The sequence below is a fragment of the Capra hircus genome, chromosome 11 (genome assembly GCF_001704415.2).
Source record: "Capra hircus breed San Clemente chromosome 11, ASM170441v1, whole genome shotgun sequence".
NCBI classification, from domain to species: domain Eukaryota; kingdom Metazoa; phylum Chordata; class Mammalia; order Artiodactyla; family Bovidae; genus Capra; species Capra hircus.
In genome coordinates, this window is record NC_030818.1 from 6,496,301 (window position 1) to 6,515,824 (window position 19,524).

A 19,524-nucleotide genomic window follows, 5' to 3' on the forward strand; every position below is an offset into this window, starting at 1 on the left:
AAAGTCACGTGACAGCTGTGCCCCTCAGCAGCGCACTGTAGTGTCCTCACAGTTACATCTCCAGACCGAGCTGCAAGCCACCACTGTGAGAATCACTGGTGGATGATGATTGTATGTTCTGGTGTGTATTTGGTTTATAAGCAGTAATGAACAATGGCAAGTTCACTTTCTTTTTCATTTGGTCCCATGGTTAATATCTTAATTGTTCCCCCTTCATGGATCACAGCCTTATGATGGGGAGGAGGCTGGCATAACTCAGTGAAGCGTTGAGCTATGCTGTGCAGGGCCTCCCAAGACAGATGGGTCGCAGTGAAGAGTTCTAGTGTCTTTTATCTTAAAGAACAGTGTTAGTGAACCAAACTTAGGTTCGTTCTGTGAGGCTGTATGGAAGGTTCTTGGAGATGCTTGGCTGCACCAGTAGGTCTCGTGTGTGTGTGTGTGTGTGTGTGTGTGTGTGTGTGTGTGTGTGTGTGTGTGTAGGAAGCAGGGACCTTGGTACACTCACAGGAGTAACTTGTCTGTGTGTGTGTGTGTGTGTGTGTGTGTGTAGGAAGCGGGGACCTTGGTACACTCACAGGAGGAACTTGTCTTTATTTTTCCAGACCCATGTTACCACCTGTCTCCTTCGTACCCGCTCTGATTGTCCCTCACAGGCTCTTCATTCCTTGCCCTGCTCATCTCATCTCAGTAAAGTGAGAGGCCAGGGAGTGAGCCCAGTCCAGGACAACCTGCCAGCACCCAGTGGTGTTTGTCTCTGGGCCCCCTGCCTGGCCTGATCTCTTGGAGGAGCCCCCTGTTCAAGACTGAGGGGCTCCTGGGCTGGGCTCAGCCCCCACCTGTGGCCCCAACCCCGGGGATGCTCCTGTGAGAGGCTCTCAGAGGTGAACCTCCTCCATCTTAAATGCTCCGGACGGTTTATACTCACAAGTGTTCTCTAGAAAAGAAACAGCCCTTCCTGGTAATTGATTGAAATAGTACTGGCCAGTTGTTCCCCCCTTTCCTCCCGTTATAGCAGGTGAGCAACTTGAGGCTCAGAGAAGTGGAATGAGCTGCCTGGGGGCATGTGGTCAGCGAAAGAGCCTGGTCTGCACGTGCCCTCTGCTGCCTGTTCATCTTTGCCTTCTGTTCTTGTTGTCTTGTTTGCTGAGCTTGGGATCACATTGCAGAGGGTGAGCCCCCAGTTCTTGGCAAAGGTCACAGTAACTGTCTCCCTTGCTGGAGGGGCCGGGACTCTGATGGCTTGCTTGTGGAGGAAGCCCAGTCATGCATGTCATTCAGACACCGCATGTTTAATTTTTTTCTTAAGGATGAAGAGGAGGAAATCAAACTGGAGATAAATATGCTGAAGAAATATTCTCATCATAGAAATATTGCAACGTATTATGGTGCTTTCATTAAAAAGAGCCCCCCAGGACACGATGACCAGCTTTGGGTAAGCAAGCGTCTCCTGCGTGTTTTGTGGGGTTTCCTTTTTGGTTGTACTAGAAGGGCATTAAGAACCTTCCAGAGGAAGGGGAGAGAAGAGCAAAGAAAAAGGGTAAAGTCTGGTATCTTCCCTGGACTTCTCAGTGGAAGGTATCCTGAATGTTTATTTTGGTGTTAATTTCACATTGCAGGGAAAAGAGTTTGTGTTTTGGGAATAAGGTGGCACAGTGAGAGAGAGGGGAAACACGCAAAATAGCAAGGAAGTTAGGAGCTTGAAATCAAGAGCAATGTGATAAAAGCTTTATGGACGTGAGTGTAGAATCTCAGCAACATGCATTTTCTTTACTTCCGTGGGAGTGAGAGGGAAACTGCAAGACAATAAACTTCGCTCTGTAATTTACTAAGAGCAGCGGATTTCAGGTAAATCTGTGGAGTTTATACGTGTTCAGCCTTACCTCTTGAACATGTTTCAAGATGATGACACTGAGATAGTGCTGGCTCTGTAGTGATCACGTTAGTTCTGCCAAAAATACTGGGCTTACAGAGCGGGAAGATAGATGAATACTCTCCTGATTTTTTTCTTTTAAAGTCATTGTAGAATATTTGCAAAGTTAGGAAAGTAAAAGGGAAAAAAATTACCTTTATTTCTATTCCCCGTATCTAAACATGGTTAAGATTTTAGAATAGTGCAGTTCATTTTCTAAATATTTTACACTTTGTTCATATTGTTCAAACATTTAAGTGTTGTAAAGAGTGTCTTGTGAAAAGTTCTGTGCTGCTTAAAATTAGTCCTCCTCTTTTGTACTAACCCCAGTTAACATAAAATAGTTGGAGAATCACAGCGTTGTGGGAAGTAGAAAATTTCTGATGCTGGCAAGTGAGATGCCTGTTGGGGAGTATCTGGGTCAGGTTTCTGATGACTGGGTGTTGGCTAAGGACAGACGGCCCACCTGTGCCTCGGCCCGGGCTGTGCTGTGGAGTGAGGACCCCACTGTCCTGGACCCGTGTGCGTGCCCAGGAGGTGGGGTGGTGGAATACGTGCTCAGAAGTTTGGTGCCTCCACAGTGATCACGTGCCCAGACCTTTAGGAAAAGGGCGGAGTTAGACCGCCCCCAGCTGCCCAGGGAGGGTGCTGACACCTGTGATGCTCTGACCACCGGCGGGACTTATCCGTGTCTTGTCTTCTCCAGCTCGTTATGGAGTTCTGTGGGGCCGGATCCATCACAGACCTCGTCAAGAACACCAAGGGCAACACGCTAAAGGAAGACTGGATAGCCTACATCTCCAGGGAGATCCTGCGGGTAAGCCGCCCTGAGCTCAGCTTTTCGCATTTGCTGCTTGTGGTGGCCGTTCAGTCGCTCAGTCGTGTCCGACTTTTGGTGACCCCATGGACCGTAGCGCTCCAGGCGCCCTGTCCCTCACCAGCTCTCAGAGCTTGCTCAAACTCATGTCCATCGAGTCGGCGATCCATCCGACCACCGCACCCTCTGTCACCCCCTTCTCCTGCTGCCCTCTGTCTTCCCCAGCATCCGTTGCCACTGTACAGATTATTCTTTTCACAACAACCAACGATTCTGTATAGCCAGTTGGCTTCGACAGTTGAAGCCACATCACGATGTTGACTCTGGCCTGTATCTAAAGGAACCAGACTTAAAACAGTCGTGTGTGTGGTTTTTTTTTTTTTTTAAATGTAATTTATTCCCCTGAATTCATCCTGCAGTTATTCAAAAGAAAATCAGAGTGCAGAGGAGGAGCAATAATCTCTTAACTCACGTTGTTTATGGAAATCCTGTGTCTGAGCTTGTAAATCAATATTAATGGTGCTAAATGCTGGCTTTCAGAGTCGTCTTCTGGGCTTTGGCATTAGCAGAATCTGCTGCAGTGTTTACGAGGGAAAGTTGTTGTGTTTAATGTTATTTACAGCCAGTTGGAAAGCTGGTTTATGGTCTTTGAGCAAGTTTCGGAGCTACCAAATGATTTTAGCAGCTTCTGAATGATTCTTTTCAGTAGCGGAGCCGTTGTGGCAGTGCAGACAGTGTGTTTGGAAATAATGTATTTGAAAACTGCTTGTGAGTTGCCCACGGGCTTCTTCTCTTTGGTCAACTGTCACAGTTTTCTCTCTACTTTCCCTATAAATCGCACGCTTAAATGACTTGGTTGGATTTCATTTATGGACCACATTTGAAAAATAAAGACTATGGAATTGAATTGGAACCTAATTGTTAAAAAATCCTGTTACTTTATTTTTTATGTAGAGGTAAATTTATGTTTAAGCTTCACAGAGGACTGCAGGTTTTTAAAAATGCTGTCTAGAATTCATGGAGACAGTTTGAATTTCTTTTTATTTTGTTTACAGAGCCCTTGAAAAGAGATAATTCTCTTAAGACAACTAGTTGGATAGGGAGAGATGGGAGACCTGTCTTTGTATCATCACATACACATGTCATTATAAAAGCATGAGAATTCTTTTGTGGTCACTAAAGGAGCCTTAACGTGTAAGACTAAGCCTCCCGCCTCACACTGCTGTGAGTGGGCACCTGCGATGTCCTGAGAGCAGAGTTGTTGTTTAGTCACTGAGTCGTGTCTGACTCTTTGTGACTCCATGGACTGTGGCCCGACAGGCTCCTCTGTCCATGGGGTTCTCCAGGCAAGTATACTGGAGCGGGTTACCATTTCCTTCTCCAGGGCATCTTCCTAACCCAGGGATCAAATCTGCCTCTTGTGCTTTGGCAGGTGGATTCTTTACCACTGAGCCACCTGTGAAGCCCCATGATAACAGTAAAACCCCACTAAAATGTTAAACAGGAAAAATCAAGTAAACTGAACTCATCCTACCCTTTCTCAATTGCCGCATCTTAGACTGGGTAGGTCACTTGTGCCTTGGGAGGCAGCTGCACATTGGGTTCTCTGGCAGAAGTCGGGACAAGCAGAGTTGTGAGAATGCTGCCTTTTTGTCTTTCTGACCATATTTGGATGCAAACTGCGTTTTTGTTCTCCCACTACCTCTCATCAGAGGCATGCTCCGGGCTTCATTCCAGATACGAGGTCATCAAAAAGTGCTGTGTGCCCATTAGGGCTTATTTCCTTGGGAGAAAAAGAAAGATGCTTGATTGGCACATGAAGCTCTGTGGATGGCAAAACCGTTCGTTGTACCCGTGGGGTAGAGGTGGGGTCAGTCAGTAGTTCACAGCTTGTGGCTCTTTGGTGGGAAAACCAGGCTGGGTTCAAGGGCCAGAGCTTGAAGCCCACTCTCCCCTTGCTTTTCCCCTGGAATGCATGCGGTTCACATCTCCCCCCAGGCTCACCCACTGCACAGTAGGCGTGCAGCGTGGGAAAAGAGCCATCCTGTACAGAAACAGCACGCGTGGCGGGAGAGACACTGCGGATGGCCCCTGCACACGTGCCTTCAGGGAAAGCTAGAGTGGCAGTGCCACCCGCAGCCCGGCCCTGGCCCCTCGGGACTGGGCTGCGTCTCTCTGGTGTCACTGGTAATACCCTGCTGGACACGCACTGAAGCTGAATTCTGTGCACACTTTATTTATTTGTTTGTTTGTCTGCTCCGGGTCTTAGGCGTGGCACGCAGACTTAGTTGCCCCACAGTATGGGGATGTTAGCTCCCCAGCCAGGGATAGAACCTGCATCCCCCTGCATTGGAAGGTGGATTCTTAACCACTGGACCACCAGGGAAGAACCAGAGAATGGGTTTTGTTTTGTTTTTTTTCTTTCTTTTTTTTAATCTTTTGGCCACACTAAGTGATATGTGGGATCTTGATTCCCTGACCAGGGATCCATTCCGTGTCTCCTGCATTGGAAGGTGAATTCTTAACCCCCGAAGCATGGAATATTATAAGGAGTGCATTCTGGACTGTTCACTGACAGCATCAGAGAACTAAATCTCTCTGTGTCTTGCCTGCAGGGCCTGGCCCATCTCCACATCCATCACGTGATCCACCGCGATATCAAGGGCCAGAATGTGCTGCTGACCGAGAACGCAGAGGTGAAGCTGGGTGAGTGTGATCTGATGCCCGCCGGGGAGCGGTCCTCTGTTGGCATCACCCTCGTTTCCCCTTCCGTCCTTTTTGGAGAAGTGGGAGCCAGGCTTACCTCTGAGCGTGGCTCCAGGCCCACTTCATCCGTGCCCCAGACTCCCCCAGCAGTCCCTCTGGTGGTCCCAGTGGGAAACTCAGGGACGCGGTGGGTACAGGCCCCCGGGGAAACCCCCAGGCTGGTCGAGCATCTTGGCGCTATGGTGACTTGGCTCTGGAGGGGGCGCTCCTTATCTGTGTTGCTGGGGGGTCGCGCATCCACGCCGTGGTGGTGTATGGTTTACTCTGAAGACCCTGCTCCTCTCTGTGTCTGCGTCCTGTTGTTTACTGGTTTGCTCACTGTGGTCCCCTTTCCTTCCTTCCTCCGACTGCAGTGGACTTCGGAGTGAGTGCCCAGCTGGACAGGACCGTGGGGAGGAGGAACACGTTCATAGGCACCCCATACTGGATGGCCCCCGAGGTCATCGCCTGTGACGAGAACCCTGATGCCACCTACGATTACAGGGTAAGGTGCCACCAGCCTGGCCTCGTGGGCTTTGCCAGTCCTCCCCCTCGCTGCTCCAGCGAGCACCGCGTGGACTCCTGCTGTAGGGCACATCTGCTGGGACAGTATGTTGAGGCTGTGTGTGTGTGTGTGTGTGTGTGTGTGTAGTCCATTTCTGCATCAGCTCTGTTCTAAGTCAGGTGCTGCTTTCAAGGCGGGAGGGGTCACTGTCAGTCTCAGAAATTTTTTTGTCCCGAGTCAGTTCAGCGCTTCTGTTCTGTTTACTGTTCTTTTTAATTTGAAGAGCATCAGGTATTTATTATTTCAGAAATATTGTCAGATTACATAGCAAGCACCTTGTGAAATTTCAGAGTCTTGCTAAAGAGCTGTGCGCCTTTGCTTTCGTCACAAATGTGTTTAAGCTCTGAGAGTGACCTCTAGAGACGTGTATCAATAATGCACTTCTTGATCCTGATCGTCAGACTCTGGCTGAGAGTTGGATCATAGGTACGGCAGCTGGTTCTAATTAATGATCATCGTTATCATTATTGCATAACTTTTTACAAAGCTGTACAATACAAGGCAGATTGTATAGCTTTTCCATCACCCTCTTCATGAGTTGACTGAACTTTATGAGCTGATCATTTATTTACTTGGAAGATGTTCTTCCAGATGTGTTTGTGCTTGTAGTTTCGTGGCAGACTTCCTTTTGGTTTGTACCCCCAAAGAATGCATTTCTGTGGTTTGTGTGACTGCCCAGTGGTGGTGAGTCCCTGGCCTCACAGTGAGGATGGTGCCCTAACATCTGCTTTGTTCTGCAGAGTGACCTCTGGTCCTGTGGCATCACTGCCATTGAGATGGCTGAAGGCGCTCCCCGTAAGTAGCCTGCCTTCCTTGTTAGCCCAGTTCTGTGCAACATAAACCTGGTCTCGTGGCTTCAGAAATAGTGGCTTCATGGATGGAGTTGTTCTGGTGGGGTGTTCAGATGAAGGCGTCATAAATACAGTGGAGGTTTAGATGTGAGAGGAGTTCTTGGCACACATCAGTCCTTCTGAAGGTCTCCCTGAGGTTCATGGGCTGCGTTACCTGTTAAGTTGTAATTAGATGTGTGACCTGGATTTATTCTGACATCAGATAATGACAGCCCACTCCAGTATTTTTGCCTGGAGAAATCCCATGGACAGAGGAGCCTGGTAGACTCAGTCCATGGGCTTGCAAAAGTTGGACAGGACTAAGCGTGCACACACACACATAATAGGCAATAATTTTTCTTTTTACAGTTTGAACTTAGTATTCAGTGAAACTGGTCCTAACACAGGAAATTTCCATTTTACTTATGTTTTAACTTTAAAAAGAGAGGCACAACCTTTTATCCATGGAATTTATTTATTTATTTTTTTGGTATTACCTGTGAAATTTTGCTTCCACTTTGGTTTAAATCAGTGACAACTTCGTAAAATTTATTTTTAATGAGGAATAGAGTAGAATTGCAGAGAGCAAAGGGAAAGAAAGAAACCTATTATTTTCTGCTGGCCCCCCTTGAATATATAACATTTGGTACATAGTTGCTGCTGACCAAATACTTGTTGAATGAATGATATCAGGTTGCCCCCAGCTGGGGGTTGGTTGCACTGCAGAAGTGGCTGTCTGTGCCGATCACCCTGTGTTCCATCATGTCCCCCGAGGGCCTGAGACGGGGCAGGGCTGCCAGATGCTTTGTCCAGTTCCCTTTCGCAGCGGGGACAGCACCCTCCTTTTCTTTGGCCCTATCTCCCAGCTGTCTTGTAAGGTGCTTGTGAAGGTAAATAAACACACGGAAATACGTGTTGTGACATACTCGTGTGTCCAAGTGCACCTCTCACGCCTTCACTGGGCCAGTGATCAGAGGGTAAATAGTCATCAAACAAAATTAAACAGTCCCACTCACTCCCTGATTTCAGGAACACTCACTCTGACAGTAAGCATTGAACATGCCTGCTAGTGCTCCTGAGTTCAGGCATTGTGTGGAGAAGGCCTTTACAGCTGTGTCTCATTTAATCCTCACGACAGTCCTATGAAAATAAAGATATTTTCGTTGTCATCCGATAGATGACTTAAGCTGTCAACTCCTTTAGGACTTTGAATCAGTATTTATCTTTGATTTATGAACGCTTTCCAGTGTCTATTCCAAATGGTCTGTTCTTCTCGTTGCTCTTGTCCTCCTCGTGTTTTGCTGTGCTTCGGTGGGGGGTTCAGGGTATGTTCTCGGCTGCGTAACTAGATGTGCAGACAACAGGCAGAGCGTGTAGAGTCCTGAGTGGGTCCCGGAATTGGAGACCGAGGGAGCTGAGTGCCTAACTGACGCGCCCTCTCCTCTCCCCAGCTCTCTGTGACATGCATCCCATGAGAGCCCTGTTTCTCATCCCCCGAAATCCTCCTCCCCGGCTGAAGTCCAAAAAATGGTAAGATACACGTGCTTTGTGGTTGTCATTCTGTTCCTTTCGAAAAACAGTCTTCCGTTTTAGTTTGACCTCAGGACAGAATCCTGGCCGTTCTGACTGCCAAAGAACTCAAGAGTCAGTGTTACAAAGTGTATTGCTTTAGTTTTTAATGTTTTTTTTTCCCCTTGATCCATTGTCCTTGAACGATAAAATAGCACCAAGTGACTCTATGAACACCAATGCAATATTTTAAAAAAGGTTCTATTTTAATATTTAAATATACCTCTCAGTGTAATGGGCTTCCCTGGTGGCTCAGACAGTAAAGAATCTACCTGCAGTGCAGGAGACCCGGGTTCCATCCCTGGGTCAGGAAGATCCCCTGGAGAGGGGAATGGCAACCCCCTCCAGCATTCTCGTCTGGAGAATTCCCTGGATGGAGGAGCCTGGTGGGCTGCAGTGCGTGGGGTCGCAAGGAGCCGGACACGGCTGAGTGGCCAACACGTGCACTTCAGCAGCTGAGGTTTGCGCTTCTTGGGGGTGCGTCCTCTGATGTCCTGGAGCAGCGGTCCCCAACCTGTTGGGCACCAGGGACCGGCTTCATGGAAGACAGTTTTTCCACTGACTGGGGTTGGGGGGAAGGTTTTGGGGTGATTCAAGAGCATTACATTGAGGATGCGAGCTCCTCTGAGAATCTCACGCTGTGGCTGAGCTGCCAGGGGACAGAGCTCGGGTGATAGAGCGAGCGATGAGGAGTGGCAGCAAACGCAGGGGAGGCCTCACCCCCCTGCCCGCCGCTCACCTCTCGCTGTGTGGCTGGTTCTTAACGGGCCGTGGACTGGGACGGATCTGGGGCTTGGGGTGCCCTGTTCCAGAGTCCCTCTGGTCCACCGGTGTAGACACGCACATGTATTTTCACCCTTGTTTCTCCTCTGTCTTCCCGTCTTCCCCCCTCACCTGCTGGCGAGAATTCCTTCTCCTTTCATCCTTTCTTTCACCACATTCAGCTCCAGGGAACCGAGGTTGTCTGGTTCCACTTACCAGTTTGGAGAGGTTCTTTAAGGCAACGACTGAGCCCCAGTTGGTCTCCTGAATTAAAACGTGACAACCATGTGCGGCCACGTGTGAACAGTAGGTGTCACTAGGGAGTCAGCTGTGGGGCTGGGTGACACTTGATCCGGCTCATGCTAAACTGAACAGCACTCCTTTTCTCTTGGCTTTTTTCTCAGATTTTACTGAAGGGAGTTTATGTGCCATCTTCAGGGTATTTTCACAGTTTGTAAGTCAGTCAGTTATTCCGCCCATGACTTGCAGGCGTGGATCAACTGCTGTGTGTACAGCACGGTGAGATAGAGAGACGCGTGTAGGTAACAGTGCAGTCTCCCTGGGCTCTTTCACCAGACTGCCTCGAGCTAAGCTGCATCAGATGCATTCTCAGCAGTTCACATCACTGCCTCAGCTTACCCGGGTGTTCCGAAGGGTCGAGAGGGTCACAGATGTGAAGGCTTTCTTCCTTTACGGATGCGGTCTTCCTGTCCACAGGTTGTGAATTTCCACAACCACTTAGGCAGAAGTGGCCTTTGAAAAATGATCAGCAAATTCTCAGCAGAAGCTGACAGTTGTGTTTAAAGACTATATCGTAGCTGACCGGTTCTCTGATGTTAATCTGTACATGGCCCATGAGAAGCCCTTTGGAATTCTTTATCTTAGGGCTCCATCCTCAAGCTCTCCAGGGTGAAGGTCTGAGGAGTGACCCAGGCATTTGTATTTTTAATAAACTCCCCAAATGATCCTCCTGGGTCCCGAGGTTTGGGAATCCGTGTGCTGTAGCGTTCCTCTGCCGCTGTGTAGAGTCCTGTGCATTCCTCCTTAACCTCCTTGAACAAGGCCACAGCTTCTTCAAGTGACTGAGGGCCCTTCTCTGCCTTGAACCTGACCTGGTTCTTTTAACTCTTTTTCCACTTTTCATTGCAACATCAGAAAGCAATTCACTGTCCTGCTTGGACTCTGCTGCCTTGTCCTTCTGGAACGGTGGCTTTTCTTGGGATGGTTAAATATCCTCCTTTTTCTTGATATTGGAACCACTCCACTGTCTCAGTTCTTTTTTCTTCCTCACAATTTGATTATACACCTGCTATTGAATATACATACACTGTTTCCTATGTGTATGTCTTACAGAGCCCAGCATAAACAAATGTAAATTGTTGACACATAAATATTTGTTGGATTGAGCAAAAATAGTAAGTTCTGAGTACAAGTAGAAGACAGTAGAACTGATTCTCTCTTTTCCAGTTTTTTTTTAATATTTAATTTTGTACTGGAGTATGGTTAGTTTCAAGTGTACAGTGATTCAGTTATTCATATACATACACCTTCCTTGTCAAATTCTTTCCCCATTTAGGTTATTACACAGTATTACACAAAGTTTCCCTCTGCTATACAGTAGGTTCTTGTCATTATCTGTCTTATTCATTTATTTTTTTTAACTTTTTATTTTATATTGGAGTGTAGCCAGTTAATAACGTTGTGATAGTTTCAGGTGGACAGAAAGAACTCTTAAAGCATGAAGGAACTGGAAAGGACTGAACTCATTCTCTCAATCACATTTTTAAAGACTGAATAACTCATTCATTCAGCAGAAATTTATTGCATACCTATTGTAGTTGACGTGCTCAGAGCTGGGCCTTGCTGACAAATGGGAAAGCGGGAACCAGTCCTGACCTGTTCGGTTATAAACCAGAAGGAGAGACAGAGACATAAAGGTGAAGTGTGCGGTGTGTTACGTGCAGAGAGCCCCAAATGAAGGGCTCCTGCCTTGGGGCGTGTGTGGTGCAGTGTTGCCAGGAAAGATTTATGGACAGGAGCCGTCTGAGCAGAGTCTCCAATAACAGGGCGGCTGAGAGTGTCTCCGCTGAGGCCACGGAGGGGTCACCATAAGCCAGAAATGGAGAAATGAGCAACAGTAAAGTGTCTGGTGGGGTAGATGTTGGCAGCAGGGTCACTGCCCCCTCAGCACTGTTGTTTCTGCCTTTGTGCATTAAGTATAGGACTTCCTTGGTGGCTCAGTGGTAAGGAATCCGCCTGCCAACGCACGAGACACGGTTTGATTCCTGGGTGGGGAAGATCCCCTGGAGGAGGGCATGGCAACCCAATCCAGTATTCTCGCCTGGGAAATTCCATGGCCAGAGGAGCCTGGAGGGCTACAGTCCATAGGGTTGCAAGAACCAGACATGACTTAATGGCTGAACAGTGGCATTAAGGATAGAGAGCTGATGCATAACTCAGCCTAAAACTGATGGACATGTTGGCCCTAACAAGATCCAGAGCCTTGAATCCCTTCCTTGGGTCCCTGTCTTATCCGTCTCTCGCTCTTTCTGTGTCTGTCCTTGTCTGTAAGGATCCACCATCTCTCTGTCACCTTCACGTTAGTGAAGACCTTCCTGCACTCGCTTCCCTCCTCCCCGATTCCACGATCAACAAGCAGCATTAACTCCCACTGCCCCTGCGGCTCCCACTGTGCAGCGTGACTCCTAAACTGTGGTTAAGTGGTGCTCTGGCCAGGGTCCCTGCTTCGTTCCTGTTTTATCCCCGTGCATTTGCAGCGTTGCTCATAGTGACTCCTGAAGCCCCGCCTCATGTACCAGCTTGTAAGTTACTGATATTTTGGAGCTTTGCTCTTCATAGTAGAAATCTGATGATCTTTTTTTTACTTTCTCTTTTAGGTCCAAGAAGTTTTTTAGTTTTATAGAAGGATGCCTGGTGAAGAATTACATGCAGCGGCCCTCCACCGAGCAGCTTCTGAAGCATCCTTTCATTAGGGATCAGCCGAACGAAAGGCAGGTTAGAATCCAGCTTAAGGACCATATAGACCGGACCAGGAAGAAGAGAGGAGAGAAAGGTATGAAGTCTGGTTTTCTTCTCATCTTAAATATTCTTTTAGTTTTTTGCCAACCAGAGTAGGTTATTCCTTTCCTGCTCGAGTTTGGGCTCATCTGGCTGGGGCTCGAGTGTCGAGACTGGGTTGGTCTAGGGGCCAACCTGGCTCCGGCAGTGGTGACCCCGGGTAGCGGGGCCCCGCGGCTGCTCAGTACGTGATGCTGTCTTGCCCTGCCTCGGGGCACATCTTGATGGCTGTGCTTCTTACTGCCCTGTGGGTCTTGTGCTCTGAGTGGGCCGTGCAGAGCTCGGCATGTCGGCCACAGTTGTCACCGTTGGTCTGTTACACACTTCTCTCCAGGGGTTTCCAGTGCTTTATGCTGCTGGGGGCTGTGACGGCCTGTGCTTTGGTCTCCTTTCGCTGTTCTATTTCATCAGTTTTTCCCTGGTTCCACCTTTATACTTACTAGCTTATTTATTTTAGTTGAAGTATAGTTGATTTACAATGTTGCGTTCATTTCTGATGTAAAGTGATTCAGTCATATATGTATATATATATATTCTTTCTCATATACTTTTCCATATGGTTTGCTGCAGGATGTTGAGTGTAGGGCCCTGTGCTGTTTGGTAGGACCTTGTTGTTGATTTTGTATGTAGTAGTGTGTATCTGGCGGCTTCCCAGGTGGTGCTAGTGGTAAAGAACCTGCCAGCCAGTGCAGGTAGGCGTGAGAGACTCAGGTTCGATCCCTGGGTCGGGAAGATCCCCTGGAGGAGGAGGGCATGGCCACCCACTCCAGTAATCTTGCCTGGAGAAGCCTGTGCACAGAGGAGGCTGGCGGGCTACGGTCCACACGGTTGCAAACAGTTGGACACGACTGAAGCGACTTAGCATACAGTGTGCTGTGGTATCTGCTGGCCCCAAACTCTTCCTTTATCCTGTCCCTCTCCTTCCCCCTTGGTAGCCATCAGTTTGTTTTCTGTGTGTGTGATTCTGTTTCTCTTTGCATGTAAATCAGTCGATTTGTATCATTTTATTTTGGATTTCACAATATGTGATATCATATGGTGTTTGTCTTCCTCTGCCTGACTTACTTTACCTTTGTAATTCTGGGGAGCATGTGACTTTGGTTTTCTGCTCTGAGTACCTACTTTTTCTCCATCCAGCAGACTTTTGTCTTTTGTCTAAGATGATCCCTAAGTGCTAAAAATAACTGAATATATTCTTTTATTGCCTTAGTTTAGGCAGTTAAATCTCTCTCTTTTTGTTTTGACATCAGAGTGGACTTTGTGAATTTGTTGATGCTCATGGCCTATTTTTCTTTCAAGTGGTGGGCTCTGTAGCCCCTCTCCCAGCCCTGTGCCCCCTGAGCCAAGCATCCCACAAGGGATTGTCACGAGAATAAGGGAATCAGCTCTTCTGATGGCCCACCCATCACAGTGGGACTCACCGTCAAGGCCCTCCTCTCCGCCAGTTCCCCACACACGTTACTGTTTTCTCCAAGAATATGCGGTTTATACTCAGTAGTGATGCTTTCAGAGAAGCTGGCCTTACATGCAGCGTCGCCATTTGTGAATGACCCGCTCATCCTGTCCTTTTCTTTACAGATGAAACCGAGTATGAGTACAGTGGGAGTGAGGAAGAGGAGGAGGAGGCGCCTGAGCAGGAGGGGGAGCCCAGGTAAGGACAGGGTGCTCGTGTCCCTGCTGGGGTTAGGGTTGCCGGAGATGCCCTTGTTGTGTGAAGGAGTCGTCAGTTACTCTGAAAATGCCTTAATATCTTCCGTCCTTCCGTCCCTTCAAAGACTGTTGTGAAACACCCTCCCCACTCCGGAGCGCCCTGCTGATTCTTTGCTGAGACTATGTTGCCTCCTCTCCCCACGGTTTGGAAATGGGCAGCTGTGTTTGGGTAGGCTGGGCCAGGGCAGCTTACCCATGGCGGTTCTTGCTCCAGAAGGTGTGGGTGGAAGACATCTTGTAGCGTGTGACCCAGTCCTGCACAAATTGAACTGTCCCACTCACAGGCCGCTTAGGGCTGCCACTGAAACCGCTACAGTCTTCCCCAAAATTCGTCTGTTGGTTGGTTGGTTGGTTGGTTTTCCTCTTCCCACCCGTGTGGTCACCAGCATTCACTGCCTTTATGACGATGCGTTCTGGCCTGATCCATTCTGTAGTCTATTTTGGCCTTCTCTGGCTCCGCAAGACACAGTGAAGCAGAAGGTTGAAGATTTGGTAGCAGGAACCTCATCGGTTCAGTTCAGTTCAGTCGCTCAGTCTTGTCTGAGTCTTTGCGACCCCATGAATTGCAGCACGCCGGGCCTCCCTGTCCATCACCAACTCCCAGAGTTCACTCAAACTCATGTCCATCAAGTTGGTAATGGCATCCAGCCATCTCATCCTCTGTCGTCCCCTTCTCCTCCTGTCCCCAATCCCTCCCAGCATCAGAGTCTTTTCCAATGAGTCAGTTCTTTGCACGAGGTGGCCAAAGTATTGGAGTTTCAGCTTTAACATCAGTCCTTCCAGTGAACGCCCAGGACTGATCTCCTTTAGAATGGACTGGTTGGATCTGCTTGCAGTCCAAGGGACTCTCAAGAGTCTTCTCCAACACCACAGTTCAAAAGCATCAATTCTTCGGCACTCAGCTTTCTTCACAGTCCAACTTTCACATCCATACATGACCACTGGAAAAACCATAGCCTTGACTAGACGGACCTTTGTTGGCAAAGTAATGTAACTAGATAACCTAGCTATCTAGGTTGGTAACTAGATAGCATAAGTTTTCTTCCAAGGAGTAAGCGTCTTTTAATTTCATGGCTGCAATCACCATCTGCAGTGATTTTTGGAGCCCCCAAAAATAAAATCTGACACTGTTTCCCCATCTATTTCCCATGAAGTGATGGGACCAGATGCCATGATCTTTGTTTTCTGAATGGTGAACTTTAAGCCAACCTTTTCACTCTCCTCTTTCACTTTCATCAAGAGGCTTTTTAGTTCCTCTTCACTTTCTGCCATAAGGGTGGTGTCATCTGCATATCTGAGGTTATTGATATTTCTCCCAGCAATCTTGATTCCAGCTTGTGCTTTTTCCAGCCCAGCGTTTCTCACGATGTACTCTGCGTATAAGTTAAATAAGCAGGGTGACAATATACAGCCTTGACGTACTCCATAGTGACTCGTTAATCAATTAAGAGAGGATTTAAAAGCTTTAATAATGGTCTTGTCTGCCTAATGTCCAATGTAGCCGACAAGCTGGACACAAGGAGGGCTGGGAGTGTGGTTGAGAGACCCCATGTGCAGAGAATGGATGTTTGAAGAGAGCATATCAAGACAGAAGAGAATTTATTGGGAAAAAACTCCATCGTATCTTTTTGTAATAACATGAAGGATTTTAATCCATTTGAGACCAAGTTTTAGAGCAGTGTGAACTGATTGCACAAGCAGTGTAATTGTCTGGAGTTGGGGATATGATGTAATGGAAGAGGCAATTGAGGAAGATTTCTTTGCTGTGTGATTCTGGGGGTTTGAGAGTGGAGAAGTGACTCTCCCCCAGGAGACCAGCTGGGAGGGATGTGGTTCAAGTTACCTGTGCAGAGGTGCATCCTTGGGGCCCCTTGGGCTGGGAAGTAGAGAGAGAGAGAGGGCTACATGGCAGGGAACAGGGGACCAGATGAGAAGGCAAGGATCGGTACATGCTGATGGTAACTCTGTTGTGACTACCTGTCTGGCCCGAAGTGTGATGATGCTGTTCCTGGTGGGAAGTCAGGCGGTCACAGGGAGCTAACAACGGGTGGAAGATGGTGGCTTCAGCTTTCCACTGCACAGTTTGAGTGGACGTGAGAATCTTACCTAAATACCTCCTGTCAAATCAGACACCCAGGGCAGAGTTTTATGGTATTTATGACCATATGAAAGAAAGATGAAAGGTGATGCTATTGAACTGTGCGTGCTAAGTCACGTTAGTCATGTCCGACTCTCTATGACCTCATGGACTGTAGCCCACCAGCCTCCTCTGTCCGTGCGATTTTCCAGGCAAGGATGCTAGAGTGGGTGGCCATTCCCTTCCTCAGAGCCTACCTACAGATATCCTATCTCTCTTAAAACTCAGGACTGGGTTTTAAGGTGTTGATGATGCAGACGAAAGAAGAGGTGATGCTGTTTAACTGTAGGCTTTAGTTATCCCCGTGGGTTTGTGTGCCGGGCCTTGGGGCGGGAGGAGCCCAGCAGAGGGAGACGTGGACGTGGACTGGCTCGCGCCCCTGAAAGCCCCTCACCTGCTTCCCCCTGCAGCTCGATCGTCAACGTGCCGGGGGAGTCGACGCTGCGCCGGGACTTCCTGCGGCTGCAGCAGGAGAACAAGGAGCGCTCCGAGGCCCTGAGGAGGCAGCAGCTCCTGCAGGAGCAGCAGCTCCGGGAGCAGGAGGAGTATAAGCGGCAGCTGCTGGCGGAGAGGCAGAAGCGGATCGAGCAGCAGAAGGAGCAGCGGCGGCGGCTGGAAGAGGTAGCGGAGGACAGTGTTCGAGTCGGGTCCTGCTGTCTAGTCGCAGGGGCGTCCCTGGCTTGGCCGCTCTGGGCGAGTCGGGTCCTGCTGTCTAGTCGCAGGGGCGTCCCTGGCTTGGCCGCTCTGGGCGAGTCGGGTCCTGCTGTCTAGTCGCAGGGGCGTCCCTGGCTTGGCCGCTCTGGGCGAGTCGGGTCCTGCTGTCTAGTCGCAGGGGCATCCCTGGCTTGGCCACTCCAGGCGCGCCGGTTCCCTCTAGCAGGACTGCACACGCCCCGAGGCCCCGGGAATGTTTTTCTCCCTTGTGTGATCTTTAGGGGCCTGCCCCGCCCCGTTACTCATCCTCTCTGTGCAGGTCATGGGTGGCATCACCCTGGGTCAGCGGAGGCTGCGTCTGCTGCAGTCTGAGTCTGCCGGCTCAGCCTTGACCTCGTTTCGCTTTCCCTCTTAGCCCCGGGGTCCAAGTTGGTGTGTCATAAATATTTTCCTAGAACTTTTAGACCTTTCCTTTTAGACAGGAAAAACATTTGTTTTCTACAAATGCCTTCACTTGACGTATATTTAAAAGGGGAGGATAAAGAAAAGAATTACGTTGGGCATAGCGCAAATGCTGTTTTGTAATCTGGTGGTTGTGTGGAGTTAGTTCTTTGTGGGGGACACTTTTTGTACCACCGGTTCCTTTAGCTCACTGAGACTGTCAACACTGGCAATGTGATTCCTAGGGCTTCTTCCTTTTTAATTCTCAGAGACACTGTTCCCTATATTTCACTTGAGGCTCAAAAGATCCTTTTTCTTTTTTAATCTAATTTTAATTTGTTTTAATTTTTTATTTTCTCTCCCTGACTGCCATTTACTATATACTTCACAGCTTCAGATTTCTCACTTATAGTCATTTATTTCCATTTGCTTCATCTTATTGTTTCACTTTTATCCTTGATGCCAGAAAAATACCCCAAACAACAGTCCACCTGTCGATACTGTATAGTGGAGTTTAACTTAAATAACAGCACATGGTGGGTTTTTTTTTTTCCCCTAAAGTTATTATTATTATTTTTTTTGGTGTGAATCATTTTAAAAAAAATGTTTTATTGAATTTGTTATGGTATTGCTTCTGTTACTTTCTTTTTTTGGGGGGGTGCCAAGAAGCAGGTGGGATCTTTGTACCCTGACCAAAGACCGAACTTAAACCCCTACTTTGGAAGGCGAAGTCTTAACCACTGGATTGCCAGGGAAGTCCCAGCATACATGCTTTTCCCCAGGTTACCTGAAGGCACATTTTATGGGGAAAGTCTCTGCTTTGTACTGTGTGTTAAATGGTGGCTCAGTAGTGAAGAGTCCGCCTGCCAGTGCAGTAGACGCAAGAGCTGTGGCTTTGGTCCCTTGGGTCGGGAAGAGCCCCTGGAGGAGGAAATGGCAATCCATTCCAGGATTCTTGCCTGGGAAATCCCACGGACAGAGAGGAGCCTGGCGGGCTACAGTCCACAGGGTCACAGACGAGCTGGACGTGACTCAGTGACTGAGCCTGCATGCACACGGCTTCTGTTGGAGTCAGTAAGCCGGTGGGGTGTCTGTGAATGGACCCCACTATTATCAGCACTGACCTAGTTAGAAAAGTTAGACTTCTGAGATGAAAGCACTGCTTTTAAATGTCGATCTGGAAAGAGAACTTCAAGGTAATTAAAGCATAGTTGGAAAAGTACATATTTACTCAGACATGCTTGGAAAAATTTAAGAAGGAAATCTCTTTATAATTTGAGAGCTTTGGAAACCACTTTACAGCACCATGCAGGTTTTCAATTTGTTAGATTTTGTTTTTAAAGAAAGCTTGATTTAAGAAAATAAGAATGACATCAGTTTGTAAATACTTCAAAGGATTTTTATTATGTTTATCATTCTTAATGGAGTAACCTGAGCAGGCATTTTTCTTAGACTCTCTTGGGTTTTGAAATCACAGGCATAAGGTGAATCCAGTGTGGATTGATGTTGCTAAGTTGGTGGCTGATGGTGTGTATGTTTAATTTTGGCCATTTTCTTTTAAAGTTCTATTGTAAAAGGCCAGCTTTTCACCTTAGTGGTCTCTTAAGCTGTTTATTTACTAAGGGCCTTCTTTAACCTTTGATTACCCCCAAGCACACACACACCCCAGTTAAGGGCCTGTTCTGACTGTAGTGGTTTGTACGGTTGGAGTTTAAATTTTGGCTGTTGATCCAGTTTACAGCTTCAGGTACTAGCACATAATGTGGAAGAGGAATTGGTAACTGCATTGTTCTTTGCCTTGGCCATCAGCCTCCCAGCCAGGACTCGTTCAGTGAGTCAGTCAGGGAAATGCACCACGTGCCACATTATCCTCTAGATTTTAAGAAGTGTGTGGCTTATCTTACCTATAAGACTTGGACGAGAGGGGCTGTGTCTGATTCATTTTGTGTTCCCATGAAGCTTCATGAGGCTTTCTCAGATGGAGGAATCGGCGTTTGTAGTTCAGGTGTAAGTGTTCTGGAAGTTCGCACCCGTTCATCAGTGAACTTCTGGGCTTGAGGTCTCTTGAGCTGAGCTCCAGAGCCACCTGCGTTGTTATTTAGATGCTCCGTTGTGTCCACCTCTGCGACCCCATGGACTGTAGCCCACCAGGCTCCTCTGTCCGTAGAATTTTCCAGGCAAGAAGACTAGAGCGGGTTGCCATTGCCTTCTGCAGGGGATCTTCCAACCCAGGGATCCAACCTGCATTTCCTGCATTGGCAGGCAGGTTCTTTATTGTTGAGCCACCAGGGAAGCCTTCTAGCCACC

The 19,524-nt window shown here is 48.1% G+C and overlaps 1 protein-coding gene across 27 annotated transcripts in view; it reads left to right on the forward strand.

Moving 5' to 3' along the window:
- Positions 1-19,524, forward strand: part of MAP4K4 (mitogen-activated protein kinase kinase kinase kinase 4) — a 149,346-nt gene that overhangs the window by 93,185 nt on the left and 36,637 nt on the right. For all 27 annotated transcript variants that reach the window (XM_018054930.1, XM_018054934.1, XM_018054939.1 and 24 more), the window contains exons 4-12: positions 1,307-1,432; positions 2,616-2,726; positions 5,342-5,432; positions 5,846-5,976; positions 6,777-6,831; positions 8,318-8,396; positions 12,095-12,270; positions 13,854-13,926; positions 16,533-16,743. In XM_018054930.1, the coding sequence (XP_017910419.1) occupies positions 1,307-1,432; positions 2,616-2,726; positions 5,342-5,432; positions 5,846-5,976; positions 6,777-6,831; positions 8,318-8,396; positions 12,095-12,270; positions 13,854-13,926; positions 16,533-16,743 (1,053 nt within the window). The remainder of the gene's footprint in view (positions 1-1,306; positions 1,433-2,615; positions 2,727-5,341; positions 5,433-5,845; positions 5,977-6,776; positions 6,832-8,317; positions 8,397-12,094; positions 12,271-13,853; positions 13,927-16,532; positions 16,744-19,524) is intronic.